A 26,057-nucleotide genomic window follows, 5' to 3' on the forward strand; every position below is an offset into this window, starting at 1 on the left:
ATGGGTTTCACATATCTATAGGAATGAAGACCTAAGTTAAGCTATGTAATTTTACTTTTTGAAACTTAGATACTACACATATTAAAAAAATATATGAAATTTACTTTTGGAAAATAAAATCAGGAGCTAAGTTTTTACATATTTATACTTACTAATTTTGGCCTACCCTCTCATTTTACACATGAAGACACTGAAGTCTGAAAAGTTAATGGTACAGCTGGAGCCAAAACCCAGGTCTCCTAGTTTCAAGTCTAATGTTCTTTATCCTGTTAGCAAAATTAACCACATTAGGGAAGATCTTTTAGTATATTTTTTATATAATGAATATGTTTAGCTCTAGAAGATTAAAATGCTATTAAAATAGCAAAATTAAATTGATGGATTTGTCAGTGAATGGAAATATTTTAAAAAATCTAATGATTAGATTGTCTGTCTCATAGTACTTCCCAAGTGGCACTAGTGCCAAAGAACCCACCTGCCAATGCAGGAGAAATAAGAGATGTAGGTTTGATCCCTGGGTTGGGGAGATACCCTGGAGGAGGGCATGGCAATCCACTCCAGTGTTCTTGCCTGGAAAAATCCCATGGACAGAGGAACCTGGTGGGCTACAGTCCATTGGGTTGCAAAGAGTCAGACATGACTGAAGCAACTCAGCACACACACACTCATAGTGCATTTATTATTTTATTTTACACTGAATACTTCCTCTCAGTTAGGGGTAATAAAGTCATAGAATAGAATCTTCATTTTAACCAAGAGATTGCTTTTCATGGGAGACCCTCTTACCTGACTCCTGTCTGTGAATACACTGTTTGGTAGGTGGATCTATCACTCCTCTTGGATACATTTTATATGAGGAAGTATAAAGGCTTGTTAGCAATTGTGTGGTAAATAGCTATGTTTACACTTATATCTCCTAACAGCGTCCCTCCCACTTTGATGTGATTTTTGTTTATATTTTAAAAATATGTTTTTTAATTCTTTTCCCTTTGTATCTTTCTGTGGGAATTTAGAACAAAGGAACATTTTAAATAAATAATAACAAATACACTTACATTATGGTTATACTCTTGATCATAGTCTAGCCTGAGGCTGGAATAATCCTGTAACATTAAAAACCTTGTAAGTTTTGTTTCTAAGTTTAACATTATACTATTGACATTGTTTTGTTAGTGACAGGCTAACTACATATTTGGTTTTAATTGGAGAATAATTGGTTTACAATGTGGTATTGGTTTCTGCCATACAACAGGGTGAATCAGTCATAACTATATGTATATCCCCTTCCTCTTGAGCCTTCCTCTCACCCTGCCCACCCCTGTAGGTCATCACAGAATGCCAGGCTGGGCTCCCTGTCTTATATAGCAGCTTCCCACTAGCTGTCTGTTTTACACGTGGTGGTGTATGTATGTCAGTGTTACTTTCTCATGATGAGCTTCTGTAACAGAGGATCTCAGTCACTAATATGTTAGTTCTCAACTTTTGTTTTTCTAATATAAACAATTGCCACAATAAATTGAGCCTTTTCATTTTCTAATATTAGCAGTAAGCAATAAGCAAGCTGATTTTTTAAATTAAAAATCTTTAGAAATATCTTAAATTGATCACTTGATTTAGAATTCAGTTTACAAGTAAAAATGTCACATTGTCTTCTTTAGACATGTTATTTTTAACATATATTTCTGTCATGAATTTTTGTTATTCTAGGGCCAGCGTTTTACTTATTTATCTTTATAGATGTAAAGTTATAATTGTCACATTTGGAGTCAACTTCAGAATTTGTAAGCATATTGAATCTTAAATGATTTGCCAAGCTTGTTAGTAAGAAAAAAGTCTATGTAAGCTGGTCTCCACATGGGGGAGTCATTTATTCCTGTTTTATTGAAAGGCTTTGGTAATTATAGACTGAAACCAAATAGGCAAAATACATTTGTTTAAAAAAAGGTACATTAATAAATACAGTTAATATAGGAAGAACAATATATATCAGTTCCACATTTGAAATAAAATGCTCTTTTAAATTTAATTTTTATCTGTGATTTGTTTTAAAATCTAGAGGAAAAAAAACCCCTTTCGTTTCACTTTAGAAAATGACTGAATTACCAGGGGATTAACATTTACATTTAAATGGTGTTTTCAGCTTTTTAAAGAAGAGCTTTTTCCTTTCACTTTTCATTTTCAGTTTTAAATTCTTGACCAAAAGGTGTTAGGAATGAAATATTTTTGTTAGACCCAGTTCTGCTTCTTAGAACTGAAGAGTAAGCTTTGTGGCTTTTAAGCGTTAACACCTTTACCCTACTGATCATAAAGTTCATTCAGGGTAGGAGGGGAAAAAAGTGAGGAAAGATGGGACAGGATATCAGGGAATGTACAAAATAGCATGGAAAAAAAAAAAAGAAATAGCATGGAAATTGAGTTGCAGAGGAAAAGCATTAAGTGATCAGATAGGAGTAATGAAGGGGAGAAAGAAACGTTCTGGGCATATAGGAAAGCACAGAGATGACAGAGCGTGATATGTTTCTGTAAGCACGGGTAGGTCAGAGTTGTAGATGTTAGTTTAGATTGCAAACTAAGTGAATAGGAGAGGATGAGGTGGAAGAAGTAGACAGGGGCCAAATCCTGAAAGACATTGCATCCACCATTATAAATTTGAAAGTTACTCTGAAGGCTAGAGGATGATTGCAGATGCTGTAGAGGGCAATGACATGATTGAATTTCTGTTTAATTTTTTTTTTAAAGGAAAACAGCACTAATCTCAGCTTGGATTTTGAAGAATGAGTTGAAATGGGGCAATATTGGAGTCAGGGCAACTGATAGGTGATGGTGGAATTGGTGTTGGGGAGCATGCACAAGGGATTTTATAAGACAGTGGGAGCAAGGATACAGAAAATGAGATAGCTTTTTAAGATGTAGAATTTATGGAACATGGTATCCATACTAGCTGTTTGGAAAGGTGAAAAAGAACTGGAGGATGAGCTGCTTAGGTGGATGGGCTCCAGAATGACAAGTGGTATCGTTATCCTCCTAGCCATTAACCTCATCGTAGCATTTGTATTTTCTAGTGATAGTAATAACCACTGCCTGTAGAGTCTATATTTTATGTATTTGAGCCATGTTCTTTGTGCATTTCTCATTTACTGTAACAACCTTTTGAGGTAATTATTTCTATTCTTTTAGTGTAGAAACAGCTTTAATAATAAAAGCATGTGATATTTATTAGGTGCTTATAATGTGCTAGGCACTGTTAAAGGTGTTTTATTTGTATTAGCTTAAACAATCATATGAGATCTAGATACCCATTTCTGCAGGTGAGGAAACAAGCATGGCAAGGTTAAATTGCTTTCCTCCAAATTGCAGGGTAATAAATGGTTGATGTGAATCCAGACAGTCTATAAATTTCAAGCCTGAGCTTGTAACTATGACACTATATTTCTTTAGAAATTAAGTAACTGTCTAAGGGCTTAAAATTGGTGACTGGTAGACCCTCAGTTTAAATCGAGTTCTGTATGGTTGTGTAACTGCTGGGTCTCTTATCTACTGAGGCAGTGAATATGAACAAGGTAACAAATACAAATTTAGTATGCTTTCCAAATTTATGATTAGCAAAGGTTAAAGGTGGGGAGGGAGGGAGGGATAAATTAGGAGTCTGGGATTAGCAGTTACATACTACTATATATAAAACAGATAAACAACAAGGACCTACCATGGAGCACAGGGAACTATACTCAATATACTGTAGTAACCTATGATGGAAAAGAATATGAAAAAGAATACACACACACACGCACACACACACACACACACACACACACACACACACATGTACGTAACTGAATCATTTTGCTGCACACCTGAAACTAACACCATTTTATAAATCAACTGCACTTCAATTTTAAAAACTTGGTATAGTTTCCTCCATTTCATTTTTATTTGGTTGTTCTCAGTGTGTATGTTAACTATGCTGTGCTCAGTCGTGTCTGACTTTTTGCGACTCCATGGACTGTAGTCCGCCAGGCTTCTCTGTCCATGGGGATTCTCCAGGCAGAGATACTGGAGTGGGTTGGCACGCCCTCCTCCAGAGGATCTTCCCAACCCAGGAATCGAACCCAAGTCTCCCACATTGCAGGCGGATTCTTTACTCTCTGAGTCATCGGAGAAGCCCAGTCTGTGTGTGTACTCATTATTATATTTTATTGCCTGTTTCATTTGATTTATTTCACATACAGACACATTTGATGCCTGTACTAGTAAAAAATTGAAACTTCTCTATATAGATTATTGACTTAAAGTGGATTGCTTAGGTGTGTCCTCAGAAAAGTATACTATGAAAGATCTTTTAATACTCTGAAAACTTATAAAACAGTTTAGGTCTACGGTTCTCAATATGGAGTATATTTTTTGATTTGGGTTTTAAATTATCTTTAGTAAGTTATCTTTTTAAATTATCTTTATCTTTTTGTCAACAATGGAGAATATATTTTTCTTTGTATTTCATATACTCTAAAAATTCACTTCAAAAATCACCAAAGCCATGTAATGGTAATCTGAAGAATCACTGTTTTCAATGACTGAATTTGTTCCAAGGAAACTGAAGTAATAGGATATTGATCATACTATCAATCTTAATGGCTTAATTTGTGACCTTAAAAATAATACACTGGTAAAGGATAAATTATTGGAAAATGTTACATTGTTTAAATGTGCCTCTCTTTTCTTATACCTATTTATTCATGCGGAAGAAACCTGGTGTCTTTTGAGTTTTCCCTGAAGAAATTTTCAGTAAGAACTCTTACGTATGATAGCAATAGTAATCAAGTGGATAAGCCCAGGAAAGAAGCTTTTATTGTTAAAGGATTTATATTCAAACAGTGAATTGCATTGTGCCAGTTATAATGCCATTTAAACTGTTCATTTAAAACTAAAAATAACTATTTTAAACAATTTTACAGGTGTGTCCAAGTTTATCAGTTTACCTCGAGGGGGATAAGAACATCTTGCTTTCACTATTAAAAGTTAACTATTAGTTAAGTAAGTATATCTTTAAAGAAGCGTAGTGAAAAAAATTTTCAAGAGGAAAAATAGCTTTTAAAAAAGGTGTCCGTTTTCAGCATTACCACTACCCCTCATAAAAAGACATAATTTAGACTCAAAGCCTGAAAAGAAGTTAACATTTTAAGGAGGATTTCAAGGGATGATATTGTTCATTCCATAGGTGCAAAAGACTAGGAGATTTTAAAACAAAATGTTTCTGTAACTATGTATGTAGTTTAACTAGAATATTATATCTGAAAACTGAGTCTCAATCTTACTGTTTTTTTTTCCCTTTGCAGTTATTTTTTGCTTACCTATCTTACATCAGTTATGAGGCTCGGGGTTGAGCTTGAAAGAATTTGCTAAGGCTCTTTTTTATTGTTATGGTAGCTTATGGTAAACAATGTTGGATTTGTGATCTCTGAAGAAGATTTAGCTTTGGGACCAGGGACCAGACTTGATTATTCAGGAGCTTCTGTATAGCAGAATTTTATTAAAGTATGAAAAGGGACAGAGAAAGCGTCTGACATTAACATCAGAAGAGGGACGGAGAGTGCCCCATTCGCTAGTCTTAGAAAAGGGAGTTACATACTTTTTAAAATTGCTTATTACAGTAAATCAAAAGAATGTCTCAAGGTTGTAAAGATCTTACTAGACCCACTCCCATAATTTACATTTTAAGATAACAGGATTAGCCAGAAGGTTTTCAGGAAGGAGAAACTGTCCTCAAGCAGGATACAGTGTTGTTATATAATGCTTAGTACAGAGTTTAAGCTGAGTTGTTTGTTGTGTAATCATCAGTTCCAGGCTTAAAGAGAAAAACATTTTATGTGACTAAGACTAAAGAATGTAGAGAAAAGATGTTTGTCCTTTCTTCCTCCTTGAGAATCCCAGACCCCATCTCCACTTCAAGAGCCCCAGACCCCTTTCTCCTCCTGGAGGACCTCTGACTTTTTATCAACCTGCCTAGGAATTGACTCAGTTGCCTGTGCTGAGTGAGACTTTCTAAGTTGAAAACTTTCTATAGTCACAGCTATTTCACCAGATTCTTTAGTATAGTTAATTCTCCAGTTTAATTCTGTGATATCTGGTATTATTTTATGCCCTCAAAGGATTAACAAAACTCAAGTAGGAACAAATATGACTCCTGCTGCTGTTGCTGCTGCTAAGTCGCTTCAGTCGTGTCCGACTCCTAGGATGTGCTATCTGTTGGCGATAAAATATCCCTCACCCCTGAGTTATGTCATCTCTTTAAATACCTTAGAATTAAGTGAGATTTTAGGTTTCACTTATATTTCATGTTTATGTGAGCAACTCTTTATGCCAGTGTTTTGTGGACTGCTGGTCATCTACATGTTGACTGTTTCCTTAGAGCATTTAAGATATTTGATGTAGTTACTCAGGAGCATGAAATGTGGGGGTGAGTCACTTGGCCTTTGTAGCTGGTGGGACTGTAGCCAGTGTAGTATTTCTGCACAGTATGAATAGTAAAAATGTTAGTGTATAGTGATAGTTGATGTTCATAGTAATAATTGTATTATCAAGAACATGTTAATATGTGTTACTGTCTTTGAGGATGTGTTCTGTAAGGAAGCAGGGAAACATTTTAGAAACAGTTGGATTTAGATTTTTTTCTATTAAACACTTATCTTTCAGCTCTCTGAAAACTCTCACTTTACTAAACAACTCAGAAGAATTTGTGCTGGCTAGGATTTTATTATTTTACTGAGAAATAACTTAGACCAAGATTTTTCCATATTTAAATTAATATGGAGACTGGGATTTGAAGGAACTGATTTTTCACAAATTGATATCCAACAACTATGGGTCAGAGCTATAAAAATAAGTGTGGGAAATAGTATATTTGTGAAAATTAATTTTTTAAAACAGAATGTATGTGGAAATAATAGGAATTAATTGATAGAAAAGTATGTACTATTCAGATAAAAATGGGATGCAGTGGCAAATTAAAATAGATAAAACTATACTTGAGCAGTTCATGTTTCATAATTTGAGGTGTTGATTAATGATTCAAGTGAATAGTACCTTAAGATAATAAAAGCAAAATCTCTTGAGAGAAATATATAATTAATGAATGGAGCAGAAAAATTTTTACTGTTTTCATGAAGCAGTTTAGTTAGAACAGACATCAATTAAAAGATATTCATGTGTTAGTGCAAAAATCATTGGTAGTTATTATGTGTATATTTTATTTGTTAGATTGGATCCTCAAGATTCAGTTTGTGTTTCTGTTTGATTGGCACACGTTTCTATGTCCCCCTCTTCTCTAAATACCTGGATGTAACTTGTAGAATCTGATTAATTCCTATTCAGTAGAGAAAAACCTTTGGGTGGTTGGGAGTGGGATTTGGAGTGAAAGTAGATTGAATAGTGTGCTCTATAGATGGTAATAGATAGTAGCTTTCCCCATGCCAGATTGCAGAAAGAGCCATGCAGGACTGGGGAAAGCTGTGAGCAATCCATTGTGACAATCCTGTAGCTCTGAGATGTATGGAGAATTCATAGCTGGAGTCATACAACGTGTTGGCTCAGTCCCTATGGGCATTTTTTAGGGGTTGAGGGGAACTGTGTCAGATTAATAACCCCCCAGAAAAAGATTAAAAGAAGGGGCCTAAAATAGGTTTTCTCTCTCTGCGTTTAGAGCATTCTTTCCTGGGAGGTGAGAACTATATACATCATGCTTTTAATTCTTGAAGTTTCACTTAGATGGGTAATTTAAAATGTATGGATAATAATGGGAACTGGCACTCCAGAAGAATCCCATGGACAGAGGAGCCTGGTGGGCTGCAGTCCATGGAGTCACAAAGAGTCGGACATGACTGAGTGACTGACACACACACATACATGAATAATAACTGATAGGGTTTATATACAGAAAGATACAGTCATTCACTTTGATTTGAGCCAAAATACATTTTTTTACTGCTAGTTAAATTTTAAGTGACACTATTCTTGATGATGTATATTTTAAATATGTCAAAATAGCTTACCATAACTCAGAATGTTCTTGTTTAACTCAGAATAGGCTGCACTTAATTGAGTCATTTGATCAAGTTCAAAGTGTGTTTTAAATAAATTTATTGAATGTATATTCATCACCTTATTTGTTGAACAGAAAGCAGCAGCCACATTTTTAAGAGCTGAGGATCAGTTCAGTTCAGTTGCTAAGTCCTGTCTGACTGTTTGCTATCCCCTGCACTGCAGCACACCAGGCCTCCCTGTCTGTTCACAGTTCACATATTGCTGAAGCCTGGCTTGGAGAATTTTGAGCATTACTTTACTAGCATGTGAGATGAGTGCAGTTGTGCAGTAGTTTGAGCATTCTTTGGCATTGCCTTTCTTTGGGATTAGAATGAAAACTAACCTTTTCCAGTCCTGTGGCCACTGCTAAGTTTTCCAAATTTGCTGGCATATTGAGTGCAGCACTTTGACAGCATCATCTTTTAGGATTTGAAATAGCTCAGCTGGAATTCCATCACCTCCACTAGCTTTTTTCATAGTGATGCTTCCTAAGGCCCACTTGACTTCACATTCCAGAATGTCTGGTTCTCAGTGAGTGATCATACCATCGTGATTATCTGGGTCATGAAGATCTTTTTTGTACAATTCTTCTTTGTATTCTTGCCACCTCTTCTTAATATCTGCTGCTTCTGTTAGGTCCATACCATTTCTGTCTTTTATTGTGTCCATCTTTGCATGAAATGTTCCCTTGGTATCTGTTTTCTTGAAGAGATCTCTAGTCTTTTCCATTCTATTGTTTTCCTCTATTTCTTTGCACTGATCACTGAGGAAGAGCTGAGGATATATACTGGTAAACAAACAGAACCTTTGCTTGCAAAGAGATTACAGTCTAATGAGACATTTAAGAAAAAAAAAAGCAGTAAATATACAGACGGTGAGACCTGAACAAGCTGTGTTTGGGGGATAGAGTGAGGGAACAAAAGGGAAAGTGGGAGGAAATGAGATAAGAGGGTAAGGCAGAGGTTGGGTCGTTTGGGGCCTTATGGACTAGAGAAGGAATTTGGGCTTTACTCCAAGTGTCATGGGAAGTCATTGTAGGGTTTTTGAAAGGAGGGTTATGTGATCTGAATTATATTAAAAAAAAAAAAAATATATATATATATATATACACATACATAGTTTAAAAAGTTGCTCTAATGTGGAGAAGAAGCAATACAGAGGCAAACATGGCAGCAGTGACACCAGATAGTCTAATATCCAGATGAGAGATGATGGCTTGAACCAAGGTGCCGCCAGCGGAGGTGATGCCACAGGGTCTGACTGAGAATATTTTTTGAAGATAGAGCTGATAGCACTCCCTGATAGAAGCTGTGAGAGAAACCTGGATGATTGACTCCTAGGATTTTGGCCTAAACAGCTTAGTGAATGATAGATTACTCTTTTGCTGAGATGTGTGAACATTGGTGCCATATTAATTCTAAACCTTTATTTCGAAAATGAGAAATGGTCAGCAGTATCTTCAGTTCAATTCAGTTCAGTCGCTCAGTCGCGTCCGACTGTTTGCGACCCCATGAATCGCAGCACGCCAGGCCTCCCTGTCCATCACCAACTCCCAGAGTTCACTCAGACTCACGTCCATCTAGTCAGTGATGCCATCCAGCCATCTCATCCTCTGTCGTCCCCTTCTCCTCCTGCCCCCCGTCCCCCCTAGCATCAGTCTTTTCCAATGAGTCAACTCTTTTAAGCATGTGAAATTAAAAAAATAATAATCACAGAAGCCTTTTTTTTTTAATAGGCGGAGTACGTCCAGCTTGTCACTGAACTGCGAATGACAAGAGCCATTCAGCCTCAGATCAATGCTTTTCTACAGGGCTTTCATATGTTCATTCCACCATCCCTCATACAACTTTTCGATGAATACGAATTGGTAAGGAAAAGCATCAGTTCTTTTTCTGTTACAATACAAAACAAAACTCCATTTGATATAATTTAGAAATAATTTTAGTGCACAAAAGTGAATGGAATAATGTAGAAAATATGGTAAACCATTAAAATGTTCATGTTTAGGGAGTTGTAAGATTTGTGATTGTGCTTCTGTAAAGGGTAATAACTAGGATCAGTTCAGGTCAGTCTCTCAGTCGTGTCCGACTCTTTGCGACCCCATGAATCGCAGCATGCCAGGCCTCCCTGTCCATCACCAACTCCCAGAGTTCACTCAGACTCACGTCCATTGAGTCGGTGATGCTATCCAGCCATCTCATCCTCTGTCGTCCCCTTCTCCTCCTGCCCCCAATCCCTCCCAGCGTCAGAGTCTTTTCCAATGAGTCAACTCTTCACATGAGGTGGCCAAAGTACTGGAGTTTCAGCTTTAGCATCATTCCTTTCAAAGAAATCCCAGGGCTGATCTCCTTTAGAATGAACTGGTTGGATCTCCTTGCAGTCCAAGGGACTCTCAAGAGTCTTCTCCAACACCACAGTTCAAACGCATCAATTCTTTGGTGCTCAGCCTTCTTTATCCATACATGACTGCTGGAAAAGCCATAGCCTTGACTAGACAGACCTTAGTCAGGAAAGTAATATCTCTGCTTTTGAATATGCTGTCTAGGTTGGTCATAACTTTTCTTCCAAGGAGTAAGTGTCTTTTAGTTTCATGAGTTACTATTTTTAGCTTTTGAAAATGGAGGTGTACTTATGAGTTATTAAACAGAAAATTATATTCTTTTTCTGGACCAATGTATAAAAATTAGCAACAATACAGATAATTGACAAAAACTTTGCCTTGTAAGTTGTTGATGCTGGTAAGTTTTATAAAACTTCTTACTGAGTTACAGTATACATGAGAAAAATATAACCTAACCCTAACATGCGTCATACATGTATAGCTTGATGAATTTTCACACTGTGTACACCCATGAAACATCTGGATCAAGAAACTGAGAAATCCTAATATCCTAGATCCTTGTGATGTTCCCTTCCAGTCACTTTCCCCTCATGGGCATCCACTCCCCTGATTTGTTATGATGTAAGTTAGGTTACCTGTTTTTGAACTTATGTAAATGGAATAGTCACCTAGAATATGTCTGACTTCTTTAGCACAACTTTTGCTTTGTGAGAATCATTTGTGCTGTTGCATGCAGCTGTAATGTGTTCATTCTCATTGCTCTATAGTACTTCATTGTGTCAGTCTACTTTTTTTTTCTGTCCTTTCTACTCTTGGTGAACATTTGTTGGGTACTTTTCAGTGGTGTGAGTTATAAATGGGACTTGGATTTGGAACCTTTTTTGTGACTTGTGTGTCTTTCATAGGAAAGGGCTCTGCTACACTGGGATAGGAAATTTTTTTTAAAAAGTTGACTCAAATATCTAAGTTCATTTCATCTAAGTTCATGGCATAAACATGTTCATCAGAGTTCAAGATACAGTTTAGATTCTAGAGTTTTCATGAAAAGAAAGTATTTAGTAGCATCAGTGTCCTTACAAACTGATGTGTTCATCAATTTGTGGACAGAATGCAGTCTCAAGTCAAGAGATGATCATCAGGTTCAAAAATGGTGACAACATTGTTGTGATTACTATATCTATAGTATTATTACAGGTGAAAGTGAAGTGAAAGTGAAGTCGCTCAGTCGTGTCCGACTCTTTGCGACCCCGTGGACTGTAGCCCACCAGGCTCCTCCATCCATGGGATTCTCCAGGCAAGAATACTGGAGTGGGTTGCCATTTTCTTCTCCAGAGTTGCAGGGCTCCTCAAATGTCTGAGGGACTGTTCTGCCATACTGTGCTGCTTATGAGTTTATCCATGGTGGTACCAGGATATTAAAACACCAAGCCATGTGAATACTATGAACAGCTGTGAACACTTGCATGACACAGTTTCTGACTGTTTTAGGGATATATATTTTGTACCCAATTCCAAAAGATCAATTATTTTTTCATATTTTTAAAAATAATAAATTGTTGATTTGGACTAAAATCTTTTGCTATATGTATATGTATTGATATTTTTTATTGTATACTTCCAATTTCATCTTCTTTTAGTCAACTTAATAACTTTTCCCCCCAAGTGTTAAATGAGCTAATAAGAATATTTTGTTCCTGTCACAAAATCATAACATATGATGTTCATGAAATACTTCAAATTCCTTGAGAGAATTTAGTCTCATTTTTATTCACAATTATTAACAATGAAAGCATACTCAATGTTATTAAAAGCTTATCTTCAGCCTAGAAGGGAAGAGGATTAAACCCATGGATTGTAAGAAACATGTAACAATCATCCATTTTCCTTTTTTGGTAGATCTGTATCAGTATAGTGCCAGGGAACAGAATTTCCCTAGATGGTTCAAATAAAGAAACTTTACTGAAGGAACTTACAGAGGCATGGGCAGGTTAAGAATAAACAAGATATGGTTGAGGCATCCAGAGAATAGCAACAGGAGAAAGCCTTTATCATCCCTAAAACTGAAGACGCATGGAGGAGTTACTGTGAGGAGCCCTGTGAGAGTCTGAACCACCAGGTAGTAGCTATAGTTGGGGAGGCACAGCTACTGCAAAGATGTGCTGGAGAAGGGAAGGAGCAGAATATACTCTCACCTTCAGACTCCTGCCTGTTGCCCAGTGATGGAACCCAATCTGAGGCCAACAGGCAAGAGAGCCAGTCGGCAGGGATCAGCCACCCAGGGCACAGAACGTGCAAAGGAAGATGGAAAATGTATTTGGGGGTGGTAAATGGATGCTACCAGAATGCCTTCATCAGTTAAAGTATTTTATAATACTATGGTCAGTTGGTTCAGTTGCTCAGTTGTGTCCAACTCTTTGCGACCCCATGAACTGCAACACGCCAGGCTTCCTTGTCCATCACCAGCTCCTGGAGCTTGCTCAAACTCATGTCCATCAAGTGGGTGAGGCCATCCAACCATCTTGTCCTCTGTTGTCCCCTTCTCCTCCTACCTTCAATCTTTCCCAGCATCAGGGTCTTTTTCTAATGGGTCAGTTCTTCGCATCAGGTGGCTAAAGTATTGACCATAGCCAAATACTTAGTAAGGAGGACTAAAAGACAGCCTAGACAGGAATTATTAAATTATTTGGTCTTAAGACCCCTTACAAGAAAAGAATTTATGTTGGTTATAGTGATTGATACTTACTGTACTTTAAATTTGAACAGAAATGTAAAATATTTTATCAGCTCATATAAGAATAACAATTCATTACATATTAACATAAATAAGATTTTAAAAATTAAAGCTAAAGAAATTAATAAATAAAATTATTTATTTTCCAGAATAAAACAAAAATAGTGGGAAAGTATTATTGTTTTATATTTTTCCAAATTTAATGCCCGGCTTCATAGAAGAAACTGGGTTCTCATACCTGTTTCTGCTTATAATCTGTTGTGATATGTTGTTTGACTGAAATATATAGAGAAAATTCAGCCTCAGTTGGAAAAGGGAGAACCTTGCAGACTCCTTGAATAGATCTCAAACACCCAAGATTTCTCAGACACCCCTTTATATTGACCTTCATTAATCTTTTTCAGAGCACACTCTATACTATATATACCTTATATATTTTTGAGGAGTTGCTGTAGGAGAAGTGACTTTGAACCACATTGTATCTTTCTCTGCAATAACAAGATCTGCTGTTCTGGCTTGTCCGTTTTGAGTGTAGGCTAGTTATTGCCTTACTTTAATGAGTAAACACATCCAACTGTGAGATAGATACGGTCTGATTCAGAGATGTGGACAAACTTTTTCATGTTCTGTTTTCACTTGAAGAATACTATGGTAAAATACTTTTGCCATTCTTAATTTCATTCTTAGTTATTTGATTGATATTTTGTTTGTTTGATGATCTTCCTGACAAAATGGATACCAAAAGTCATTAGTAGGAAAATTGTGGTTTTTTTCACCTTATGGAAATTTGACTTAAAGGATTGAAATTATTTCAGAATAGAGTTCTTCTAAGGCCTAAATCTGTTTTGATTTTTAAAAATAACTTTTTATTATGACTTCTTTTTTCTAGTGATTAGAGTTTCTTGATCTTTTCTTTGCTTAACTCAGATTTATTTAGATCTCTGTTGTTATTTCTATATTGGGAGTATAGTATCATTATAAAATTTAACAAATTCATAAAATATATATAAACCAAAGAGAATAATGTTCATAAAATTGTTGCACATATAAACTTGTGGCATATGTGTTTCTATATAAACATGAAGGCTTATGTTTTAATTGTATTACTTTAGCGACATCTCCACATCTCACAGTATTTGTGATTATCAGTATCAAGGGTTCTTTGCCATGTAGTACTTGTTATTGATAACATGCAGACACTGTCACAGAAATAAATCAGTTTTACATGGGATTAGTTTCTAATTAAGACAGATTTGCTATTTAAATGTAATCTCTTTTTTCCCCCAAAGAAGATTAATGAAATATTTTTCTTCTTTCCCAAAGGAGCTACTGCTTTCTGGCATGCCAGAAATTGATGTGAGTGATTGGATAAAAAATACAGAATACACAAGTGGCTATGAAAGAGAAGATCCAGTTATTCAGGTAAAATCTCTCTAGAGCTTAGAATGAAGTTAAGTTTTGCCATTTAATCTTGTAAGCTTTTCAGCACTATTGAATGAAAACCTATATTAATTAACAAAGTAAAGTTTTTCCCTGAATTCTTCTCATGGGAATTCCATATGAAAGCTTTGTATGAAATCTTTTTTGATAAATGAGTTTCATAGAATAAAATATGTTTTATGAATATTACATATTGCTCTGGTACTGAGAAGCCTACAATTGCTTTGAAATATGAGTTTAGTTTTTTATTGTTGTTTTTAGTGGTTCTGGGAAGTTGTGGAAGATATTACTCCAGAGGAGAGAGTTCTTCTCTTGCAGTTTGTTACTGGCAGGTAAGAAGTGTTTTTATGATAATGTAGAAAGAATTTAATGCATTCCATTTCTAATTGATTAGAGATAAGCAACTCAAAGTGAATTATTACTCTGAATTGTCTGTTTCTCACCTTCTTTTCTATATTTTTAGACATTAAACAAAGGTTTGTTTAGGCATTAAAGTTAAAATATATAGTAGTACCCAAAATATGTTTATTTAAGATATAAAAAATGTTCCTGTCAGAACTGTCAACATATATATTAGTTTGTAACTTGGTAGTCTTTTCAATCTGTAAGTCAATAATAGTAGCCAATAGTTGTTGCTGGGACAACACACACACACAATACATATAATATGCATACACAGCATTTTTTTCTTGAATTTTTGTCAGATTTTAATCTTTTAAGATTTGTGGCCTAAAAACTAATTTGTGATACCATACATTGAAAAGTGTACATTTGAAAACAATTAAACATCATCAGTGTTAGAAAACTAAATTATTTAAATCTCTCTTAACTTATAGTTCTGAAAGATGTAAAAGAAAAGTGTGATTTTTCATTCTTGATAACTTAGAATTTCATCTGTATCCTATTTATCAAAATGTAGTTCACTTTTTTTCATTATAAATTTGCATGGTTCTTCTAAGAAGATTGGAACATAGAAAACTAAAAGAAATAAGAAAAACCATCACTTGCCAGCAACAACCATTATAAATAATTTGATATATTTATTTTTTACTACCTGTTTTAAAAGCATAGTGTGAATGTAAATCTATATTACATATATGTAACTTAAAGTCCATTGTTTTATTTTTTTAATTTTATTTTTTGGCACTGCATTTTAGTTGTAGCATGCAGGCTGTTTGATTTTTGTTGCAGCATGTAGGTTCTTTAGTTGTAGCATGTGGGATCTAGTTACCCAACCAGGAATCGAATCCAGGCCCCCTTCATTAAGAGCGCAGAGTCTTTGCCATTGGACCACCAGTGAAGTTCCCACTGTTTTATTTTTAAAGTAGTTTGTAACCATTGTAGAAACTTTGGAAAATGGAGACTATAGATAGGAGAAAATGAAAATCCCACTAAGTAATTAAACTGTTCACAGATAACACTATTAATATTTTGCTGTATTTTTTAGTTTTTTAAGTATATAGTTAGAAAAATAGTTGGAGTTACAGTGTATACCTAATTTTATTTTATTATTATTATTATTTTTCAACATTAGTATCATTACTTGTTTATTTTCCAAGTCTCCTGACCTGATAGTAGCTCACAAAATGAACACCCCTTAGGACACATGAACCGAGAAATGAGTGACATAGAATCAAGTAGCTGATGCATGAAGAGCTCTGGAGAGAGAAGCTGATGTTCTGGTGCCAGGAACTTCCCTGCCACTGACTCTCCCTCCAGTCTTGGGAAAATGTCTTGAGTTTCTTCTTCTTTACTCATGATTACTTTCCAAAGGGGATTATAAATTCTACTGGTTATTTCTCAGGATGAAGATTAGGATCAAATGAGATCATGTGACTTTGTAAATTGTAAAAAGCCATAAAACCTTAATAATAATATTGCCATTATTGCTGTCACGAATTCTATTGAGCAGAAGTGTTGGAATTTTGCCTCTCAGGCCAAATGTCTTAAAGGTAGCCGCAGACTAGGTTGGGCTTTAGTTTGTCCATGGTGAGTGACCTCTCTGGGTTTTCTCTTTCACTTTTCATGAACCATAACAGCCCACGTCTTCATATGCTTGGCCTTGGCTGGCTCCTCTCCAAAGCTCCCTTCACATGCATGCATCTCATCTACCAAAAAATGTTCCTTGTGGTCCAGAGTGCCTCAGCTGAAGTTTTCCCCATTACAGTTGTTTACTTTCTCTGTAAATGTTAGGTTTTATGGTGAACTGTGGCTTTGGAGATACAAAAGCTCCATCTTGGTTTATTTGGGATAGGCTTTCCAAGAAAACAAAGCCTGTGAGTCTGAGGAACACTGACCCTAGTGTGTCCTGTGCAGTCCTTTTTATCCCTTCTGCTGTGGGCCAGGAAGGCTTTCATTTATCCATCTGGTTGTTGTTCAGTTGCTCAATTGTGTCCGACTTTTTGCGATTCCATGGACTGCAGCACGCCAAGCTTCCCTGCCTTTCACCATCTCCCAGAACTTGCTCAAACTCATGTCCATTGAGTCAGTGATGCCATCCAACCATCTTGTCCTTTGTCATCCCTTTCTCCTCCTGCCTTCAGTCTTTCCTGGCATCAGGGTCTTTTTCAGTGAGTCTGCTGTTCGCATTGGGTAGCCAAAGGATTGGAGCTTCAGCCTCAGGATCAGTACCTCCAGTGAATATTCAGGATTGATTTCCTTTAGGATTGACTGGTTTGATCTCCTTGCTGTCCAAGGGACTATCCATCTGGGGCTTCCAGTTAATCCTTTATTTGCTTCAGATATTCAGGGTCCTTTTCTGTGCTCCTTTCTTTCTAGACTAAGGAGAGGGGTTGATGCATTTGTGTCCTGTTTTACAAGGAGAAGGGAACACAAACACCATGTTTATTGGGAGAGGCCCTTTGGGGTCAGATAGACCAATGAAATGGGCTTGCAGGTGCCACAGCTACTGCTGCTGTTCCCGAGGGATGTGGTGCCCTGTCGCCTTGTAGTTCATTCCTTGGGGGAAAGGAGAGGCATTAGATGACCTTATTCAGGTCACTTATAGTGTGACATTCTTTTTTTTTTAATTAAATTTATTTATTTTCACTGGAGGCTAATTACTTTACAATATCGTATTGGTTTTGCCATACATCAACATGAGTCTGCCATGGGTGTACATGTGTTCCCCATCCTGAACCCCCCTCCCACTTCCCTCCCCATACCATCCCTCTGGGTCATCCCAGTGCGCCAGCCCCGAGCATCCTGTATCATGCATCAAACCTGGACTGGCGTTTCGTTTCACATATGATATTATACATGTTTCAATGCCATTCTCCCAAATCATCCCACCCTCTCCCTCTCCCACAGAGTCCATAAGACTGTTCTTTACATCTGTGTCTCTTTTGCTGTCTCGCATACAGGGTTATCGTTAACATCTTTCTAAATTCCGTATATATATGTTAGTATACTGTATTGGTGTTTTTCTTTCTGGCTTACTTCACTCTGTATAATAGACTCCAGTTTCATCCACCTCATTAGAACTGATTCAAATGTATTCTTTTTAATGGCTGAGTAATACTCCATTGTGTATGTGTACTACAGCTTTCTTATCCGTTTGTCTGCTGATGGACGTCTAGGTTGCTTCCGTGTCCTGGCTATTATAAACAGTGCTGCGATGAACACTGGGGTGCACGTGTCTCTTTCAGTTCTGGTTTCCTCGGTGTGTATGCCCAGCAGTGGGATTGCTGGGTCATAAGGCAGTTCTATTTCCAGTTTTTTAAGGAATCTCCACACTGTTCTCCATAGTGGCTGAATTAGTGTGCATTTCCATCAACAGTATAAAAGGGTTCCCTTTTCTCCACACCCTCTTTTGAATAGCAGCCATTCTGACTGCCTTGAAATGGCCATGTGAAAATGGCATGGTTTTGATTTGCATTTCCCTGATAATGAGTGATGTTGAGCATCTTTTCATGTGTTTGTTAGCCATCTGTATGTCTTCTTTGGAAAAATGTCTGTTTAGTTCTTTGGCCCATTTTTTGATTGGGTCGTTTATTTTTCTGGAATTGAGCTGCAGGAGATGCTTGTGTATTTTTGAGATTAATTCTTTATCAGTTCCTTCATTTGCTATTGTTTTCTCCCATTCTGAATACCTAATTTTAAAGAATAAATCGAATTAGTCACAGATTATAGACTAAAAATATGAAACAAAATCTTGTCAGTTTTTTGTTTACTTGGCTTCTTACTGCCAAGAAATACCTAGAGATTTCAGTAATTTAATAAAAAGTTTAAAATTATTTTTTATATGTAGGAAGGTTAGACTAAAGTTTTATAAAATCATCTCTCATCTCAGTCTCTGAATGTAATCTATTTTGGTTATTCTTCCAGAGTTTTTCTGACATTTACAAATTTTTATTTTTTAAAAACATTGTTCCTCTTTTAAAAAAACAATATATTGTTTAAAATGGATTCATTTATAGATCTAATTTTTTAAATGGCTATCTATTCTTAAATCTATTGACCTCTCAGCCATGAAGAGATACCTCACACCAAAGGTAAGAGAAACCCAAGTAAGAGGGTAGGCGCTAAGAGAGGACATCAGAGGGCAGACATGCTAAAACCACAATCACAGAAAACTAGCCACTCTGATCATATGGACCACAGCCTTGTCTAACTCAGTGTGAGACATGCCATGTGGGGCCACCCAAGACGAACAGGTCATGGTGAAGACGTCTGACAGAATGTGGTCTGCTGGAGAAGGGAATGGCAAACTACTTCAGTATTCTTGCCTTGAGAACCCCATGAACAGTATGAAAAGGCAAAAAGACAGGACACTGAAAGATGAACTCCTCAGGTCGGTAGGTGCCCGATATGCTACTGGAGATCAGTGGAGAAATAACTCCAGAAAGATTGAAGGGGTGGAGCCAAAGCAAAAACAGCACCCAGTTGTGGATGTGACTGGTGATAGAAGAAAGGTCCAATGCTGTAAAGAGCAATATTGCATAGGAACCTGGAATGTTAGGTCCATGAATCAAGGCAAATTGGAAGTGGTTAAACAGGAGATGGAAAGAGTGAACATTGACATTCTAGGAATCAGCAAACTAAAATGGACTGGAATGGGTGAATTTAACTCAGGTGGCCATTATATCTACTGCTGTGGACAGGAATCCCTAAGAAGAAATGGAGTAGCCATCATAGTCAACAAAGAGTCCGAAATGCAGTACTTGGATGCAATCTCCGAAATGACAGAATGGTCTCTGTTCATTTCCAAGGCAAGCCATTCAGTATCATGGTAATCTTTGCTAATGTGTGAGATGAGTGTAATTGTGTGGTAGTTTGAGCATTCTTTGGCATTGCCTTTCTTTGGGATTGGAATAAAACTGAGCTTTTCCAGTCCTGTGACCACTGCTGGTTTTCCAAATTTGCTGGCATATTGAGTGCAGCACTTTCACAGCATCATCTTTTAGGATTTGAAATACTTCAACTGGAATTCCATCACCTCCACTAGTTTTGTCTGTGGTAATGCTTCTTAAGGCCCACTTAATTTCGCATTCCATGACATCTGGCTCCAAGAAAGTGATCACACCATCGTGGTTATCTGGGTCATGAAGATCTTTTTTGTATAGTTCTCCTGTGTATTCTTGCCACCTCTTCTTAATATCTTCTGCTCCTGTTAGGTCCATACCATTCCTGTCCTTTATCGATCCCATCTTTGCATGAAATGTTCCCTTGGTATCTCTAATTTTCTTGAAGAGATCTCTAGTCTTTCCCATTCTGTTGTTTTCCTCTATTTCTTTGCATTGATCACTGAGGAAGGCTTTCTTATCTCTCCTTGCTTTTCTTTAGCACTGTGCATTCAAATGCATTCTCATTATGTCAGGTAACATTTTAAAAAATGCATCCGATGTAAATCTCTGGAAAGATAAGTGTAACGAATTTTCTAGTTTTCCCACTGTGTAAAAGAATACAAAACAAAAACGTTTGAGCCTAGATATTTTTCATAGACAGGGAAATCATTTTGGATTCCACATAAAAGCCTCTGTTGCTTGAATTAATCAAGTAAACCATTTATTTATTCAGCAAATATTTAATGAATGTCTGTTAGATACTATTCATTTTTATAATTCAAAATATATCTATTTCAAAGATTTTTCTTGCATGGTTACAACTTACTAGATATGAACTCTTAGTTCCAGGGTCCCACATGGTGGATTTGCTAATATCATGGGTGGAAGTGGATTGCAAAACTTCACAATTGCTGCTGTTCCATATACTCCAAATCTCCTACCTACTTCAAGCACATGGTATGTTAAATTGGTTTATTTAAATGCACTGTGAATTTCTGATTAATTTTAAATGATCGAAGGTCTGACTGCTTACTGCTTCATTGAGAGGAAAATCTCAACAGTGATCTCTGTTCATTTTGTAATCACTGATAAATAAAGAACTATATAGTAATAGTTTCTTGCCTTCCGCTTTGTATGTAGGAAAATGTTTGAGGAAACTACCTACTTACATTCTGTGTGTGCATGAGTGCTAAGTTGCTTCACTTGTGTCTGACTCTTTGTGACCGTATGAACTGTAGCCCTCCAGGGTTCTTTGTCCATAGGATTCTCCAGGCAAGAATACTGGAGTCAGTTGCCTTGCTCTCTTCCAGGGGATCTTCCCAACCCAGGGACCAAACCCATGTCTCTTATGTCTCCTGCAATGGCAGGTGGGTTCTTTACCACTAGCGCGACCTGGGAAGCCCCACCTATACTCTAATTGAATACATATAGTTCAAATATCACTAAAGTTACACTGTCATAAGTATCACTGAGTTACACTATCATTTCAAACTTAATTGCCCTATTGCTTATTTATTTTAGACTGGAGGGAGCTTATTTTGGTCTGGTAATTTGCATACTAAAGGAAACTGCAGTGCAGCAGGGTTTGGTGTTTTTTTCCTTTTTAAATACTACTTCAGGGTTTTCCAATTTGAATGCAAATTTGAGAGGATGGTTTTATGTTAATTTTGAGTGGTGTTTTCACTTCTAGACAAAACAATAAAATATTTCAGAGCTTTCCTATGTAATAGTGGTATATTTTTCTTTTAAAGCATCAACATGCTCAAGTTACCTGAATACCCAAGCAAGGAAATACTCAAGGACAGGCTTCTTGTGGCACTACATTGTGGCAGCTATGGTTACACAATGGCATAATGAAGTCTGGAAAATTCATCTGACTGCTGATGAGCAATTCAGAGTGGCAGAAGTAATTTAGGAAACTGTCAACAGAAAAGCAGCCCAATTGCAGCCCATAGGCAGGGCTGACGTTTAAAATTCATAAAGGATCAGGTTTCCTTTTTTTCTCTCTCACTTTCCCTTTTATGTTTTCTCAGTTTGTGATACAATTAGAAAATATAAAATCACAGTAGTCTTCATTTCAAAAATGGTAATTGAAAATAATAGAAACTCTCCTTTTTCACATTTCTTTAATCTTATCCAAGAGTGTGTTAAGGCAGCATCCTATTCTACATTCCACATCTCCTATGTAACTGTTATGTTAAAAAGGTGTTGTCTCTTTATTTTTCTATGTAATAAATTGTATTAGGACATCCAGCCTGGTATGTCCTATTGCATGTAAAGTACCATTTATATTTTGGAAAACTACTGTATAGAATGGGTTAATTTACATTGTATATAAAGCCACAAATATGTATTTTCCCATATTGAATCTATATTGCAATGATGTTTTTTAGCTTTTCAATATTTTAATATGTAAAGTTTAGACTGATGTGACTAAAACAGCTGATGAAATGACATCTGATTTATATATTAAAGCTTTTTCTGTATTGTATGAATTATTGTCTCAAAGTTATTCTTATGTTTTGTTTTAATTTTATTTAGATAAAATTAAAATATGATATTTTACCATGTTTCTTTTCATTACTATGGATTTATCTGTGAAATCTAATGTCACATTTGAAAACATAATCCAGTGTGCAGATTACAATTTAAGTATGTAATTCTTCTTTAAATTTGCTTTTTATGATTAAAATGTTGAATTCAAGTGATATATACCTAATATAGAGCATTGGATTTTAAATTTTAGGGTGGGCTAATCAGTTTTCTTTTGAAAAGACACATTTGAATAGTTACAGCATACCTTTTAGTGGGGAAGCAGGCACACTCCGACATTCAAAAATATAAATGAGGAATTTGTAATGTTTGGGGGCAGGAGGAGAAGGGGATAACAGAGGATGAGATGGCTGGATGGCATCACTGACTTGATGGACATGAGTTTGAGTAAACTCCGGGAGTTGGTGAGGGACAGGGAGGCCTGGCGTGTTGCAATTCATGGGGTTGCAAAGAGTCGGACACGACTGAGCGACTGAACTGAACTGATGGCCTTGCCTCTGGAAACTAAAAATAGACTATCCAGTGGCATCATTATTGGTAAAATGACTCTTATATGCATATTTTCTCATATATATGCAAACACAGCAGACACTATAGTTATCTGTGACAAATATAGACAATGTATATATCAATATAGACAAAATGTATATACGTGTATATAGGCTTATATGTTGAAGAAAGCCTTGCTTTGCTAAGTTATAAAACTTCTTTAATACATGTTTTTGGTCCTCTTCCATTATTGTTGGTTTTTTTAATGTTAAGAAAACATCTTTCAACAGATTACATTAGAAACAAGGAAATCTCTTAAAATTACTAGTAGCTCTAAAATTAGGATTCAGATGCTTTATTTACAATAAATGAAGCTAGTAGTTTTTAAAACGTTGGGTTTTGAAATTATTGTACAAGAGGTCATTGCCTTCTAACTTCAAACAGGTTATTTAATATTATGTTGCTTATAATTTTAGTATTTATAAACATTTATTTCTGTTTATAGTCATACATCAGCTTTGTCACGCTGGTCCTTTTGCAGGTATTTATGGAGAGGAGATAATAGAACATTTAAAATCTCATGGTTTTATATCCATGGTTTGAATATTTTTATATAGAGCTAGCAATTTTAGAGTTTGTTCTTTTACATTATCTTCAGTTTCTAAACTTTAAGAATTTAGTTAATACCAAAAGGTTTTATATGGATTAAAATTCCTATTTAAGCTAGAGGCAGCAGGTCTCCAATTTATTCTGTTCCCACAGTTTCTTCTGTAAGTAGATGAATATGTTGAATGCAAGTATAAAAAAATAATTAGAGATTTTATTCCCCTTTGGGTAAAAGATTACACTAATAGGAAAATAACTCTTACGACATGTGGGAGTTTCATATAAGGAGAAAAACAGGGAAATACAGCATTTTACAGAAATGAAACTAGAAGGCAACGGAGCATATTGTAGGAAACTGACTAATGAGAACATCTGGGCAAGAGTAATATTATTGATATTATCATAGCTATAATATGATTAACAAGTCTAATTAAAGTTTAATATATTATTGATATTATTATTATCATCATAGCTATAATATGATTAACTTAAGTCTAATTAAAGTTATTTGAGAGGATAGTGACCACATAGTTAATAAAAACCATCTTCTAATTCATCTGAAAACAAAAGGTAATATAATCTAATGAAATCTATGCTAAGCACAGCAAGTTGTGGTGATATCTTTGTTGGCTTGGGTGGCAGAATGGTAGCTTTTAAACATAGGTTATATATTGGAGCCTCACAGATAATTCCCACTCACACATGTGTTTTGTTTGTCGTACCAATTCTAAATGTTGAATAAGTTTTCAACATTTTAAAAAATCAGGAGATTTCACTTAAAAGTCAATATTTTTGACTTTTGAGAAATCAGATAATTTAACATTGGGCAGAGATTCCCTAGAAGGCATTAGTAGCAGGCTGGAATTGAGTAAAAGTCACTTCTTGGAATGCCGAACATGGTCTCCAGTTTGCCATTGTCTTATCCCAACCTGCTTCACTATTTTCCTGGACATTGATAGCATTGGAGTTTGCTTTAAAAAAAAAAAAAGTGTGTTGATTAGAAATGTTCTCTTGGAGTATAAAGTGAAACAAATTCTTTGGAAGGCAATTTGGCAGTATCAGACTTTTAAAATGTACACAAGTCTTTGACTCAACAATTCTACATCTAAGACTTCATCTGTGGAGATACTTGTACACATATATAACGTATTTGTGCAAGAATGTTCACTGAAGACTTGTTCATTATAGAGAAAAATGGAAATAAATATCAGTAAGGGGTTGCTAATTGTGTTATATCTATACTAATAGAATATTAATTCACATTTACAAAGAATGAAATGGATGTGTACATCTGATACGTAAATGTTTCTTAAGTTCATTAAATGAAATAAGAGGTATCAAAGTGCTGTTAATATTAGTGTGTAAATACCGTATATATATATATAGGGTTATATGCAAGAAAAGTTTCTGGGCGAGAGACATGCTATATCTGGGAAAGCGTAAGATGGGATGAAGACTTTTTCACTAAAGTTTTTATCCTGTTTGTCTAAATCACAGTTCAGTTCAGTCGCTCAGTCGTGTCCGACTCTTTGCGACCCCATGCATCACAGCACACCAGGCCTCCCTGTCCATCACCAACTCCAGGAGTTCACTCAGACTCACGTCCATCGAGTCAGTGATGCCATCCAACCATCTCATCCTCTGTCGTCCTCTTCTTTTCCTGCCTTCAACCTTTCCCAGCATCAGGGTCTTTTCAAATGAGTCAGTTCTTTGCATCACGTGGCCAAAGTATTGGAGTTTCAGCTTCAGCATTCGTCCTTCCAATGAATATTCAGGACTGATCTCCTTTAGGATGGACTGGTTGGATCTCCTTGCAGTCTAAGGGACTCTCAAGTCTTCTTCAACACCACAGTTCAAAAGCATCAATTCTTCGGCACTCAGCCTTCTTTATAGTCCAACTCTCACATCCATACGTGACCACTGAAAAAACCCTAGCCTTGACTAGATGGACCTTTGTTGGTAAAATAATGTCTCTGCTTTTTAATGTGCTGTCTAGATTGGTCATAGCTTTTCTTCCAAGGAGCAAGCATCTAAATCATAAGCCTGTGTTATTTTCTATATGATATATGTATTACATGTTCAGTATCCTAAATCAAGAGAAATCTCAGTAGTAGGTTTTGTTTAATCTATAAAATGCCACAGCAATAGTGATAAGTAATATTTTAATAATCACAAAGCATTTTATAAAAGTTTAAAATATCCTAATTAAATTCTTTTCCTAACAAAGTCAAAGAAAGGAATGCCTGTTTGCCCACAAAGCTCTGTTTCCATGTTGCCTGATAAACAGCACTGTTTATAGCTCTCAAATTCTATTAGTTAAAAATTTATTTGAATTTACACATCCCTACCCCGATTTTTGTTTTTTTTTTTTAATAACAGAAGTGGTACTTATTTATTATGGTAAAATATAGAAAGCATGGATTCTTGTAGACTGGAAAAAGCACTAAATTATACTGCCCAATAATTTGTATTTTCTTCTAATCTTTCTCAGTGCATTTTCCCCATAGTTGAGTTCATAAAGGACATAGCATTTAGTATC

The 26,057-nt window shown here is 36.0% G+C and overlaps 1 protein-coding gene across 1 annotated transcript in view; it reads left to right on the forward strand.

Annotated features, from left to right (window-relative positions):
* The window catches only part of HACE1 (HECT domain and ankyrin repeat containing E3 ubiquitin protein ligase 1), a 104,778-nt gene extending 82,572 nt beyond the window's left edge, over window positions 1-22,206 (forward strand). The window contains exons 20-24 of the mRNA XM_052646083.1: window positions 9,809-9,940; window positions 14,469-14,567; window positions 14,847-14,917; window positions 20,714-20,827; window positions 21,622-22,206. Coding sequence (XP_052502043.1) covers window positions 9,809-9,940; window positions 14,469-14,567; window positions 14,847-14,917; window positions 20,714-20,827; window positions 21,622-21,724 — 519 coding nt within the window. The 3' untranslated portion in view covers window positions 21,725-22,206. The remainder of the gene's footprint in view (window positions 1-9,808; window positions 9,941-14,468; window positions 14,568-14,846; window positions 14,918-20,713; window positions 20,828-21,621) is intronic.
* Window positions 22,207-26,057: the final 3,851 nt, after the last annotated feature.

The sequence above is a fragment of the Budorcas taxicolor genome, chromosome 9 (assembly GCF_023091745.1).
Source record: "Budorcas taxicolor isolate Tak-1 chromosome 9, Takin1.1, whole genome shotgun sequence".
In the NCBI taxonomy this organism is placed as follows: domain Eukaryota; kingdom Metazoa; phylum Chordata; class Mammalia; order Artiodactyla; family Bovidae; genus Budorcas; species Budorcas taxicolor.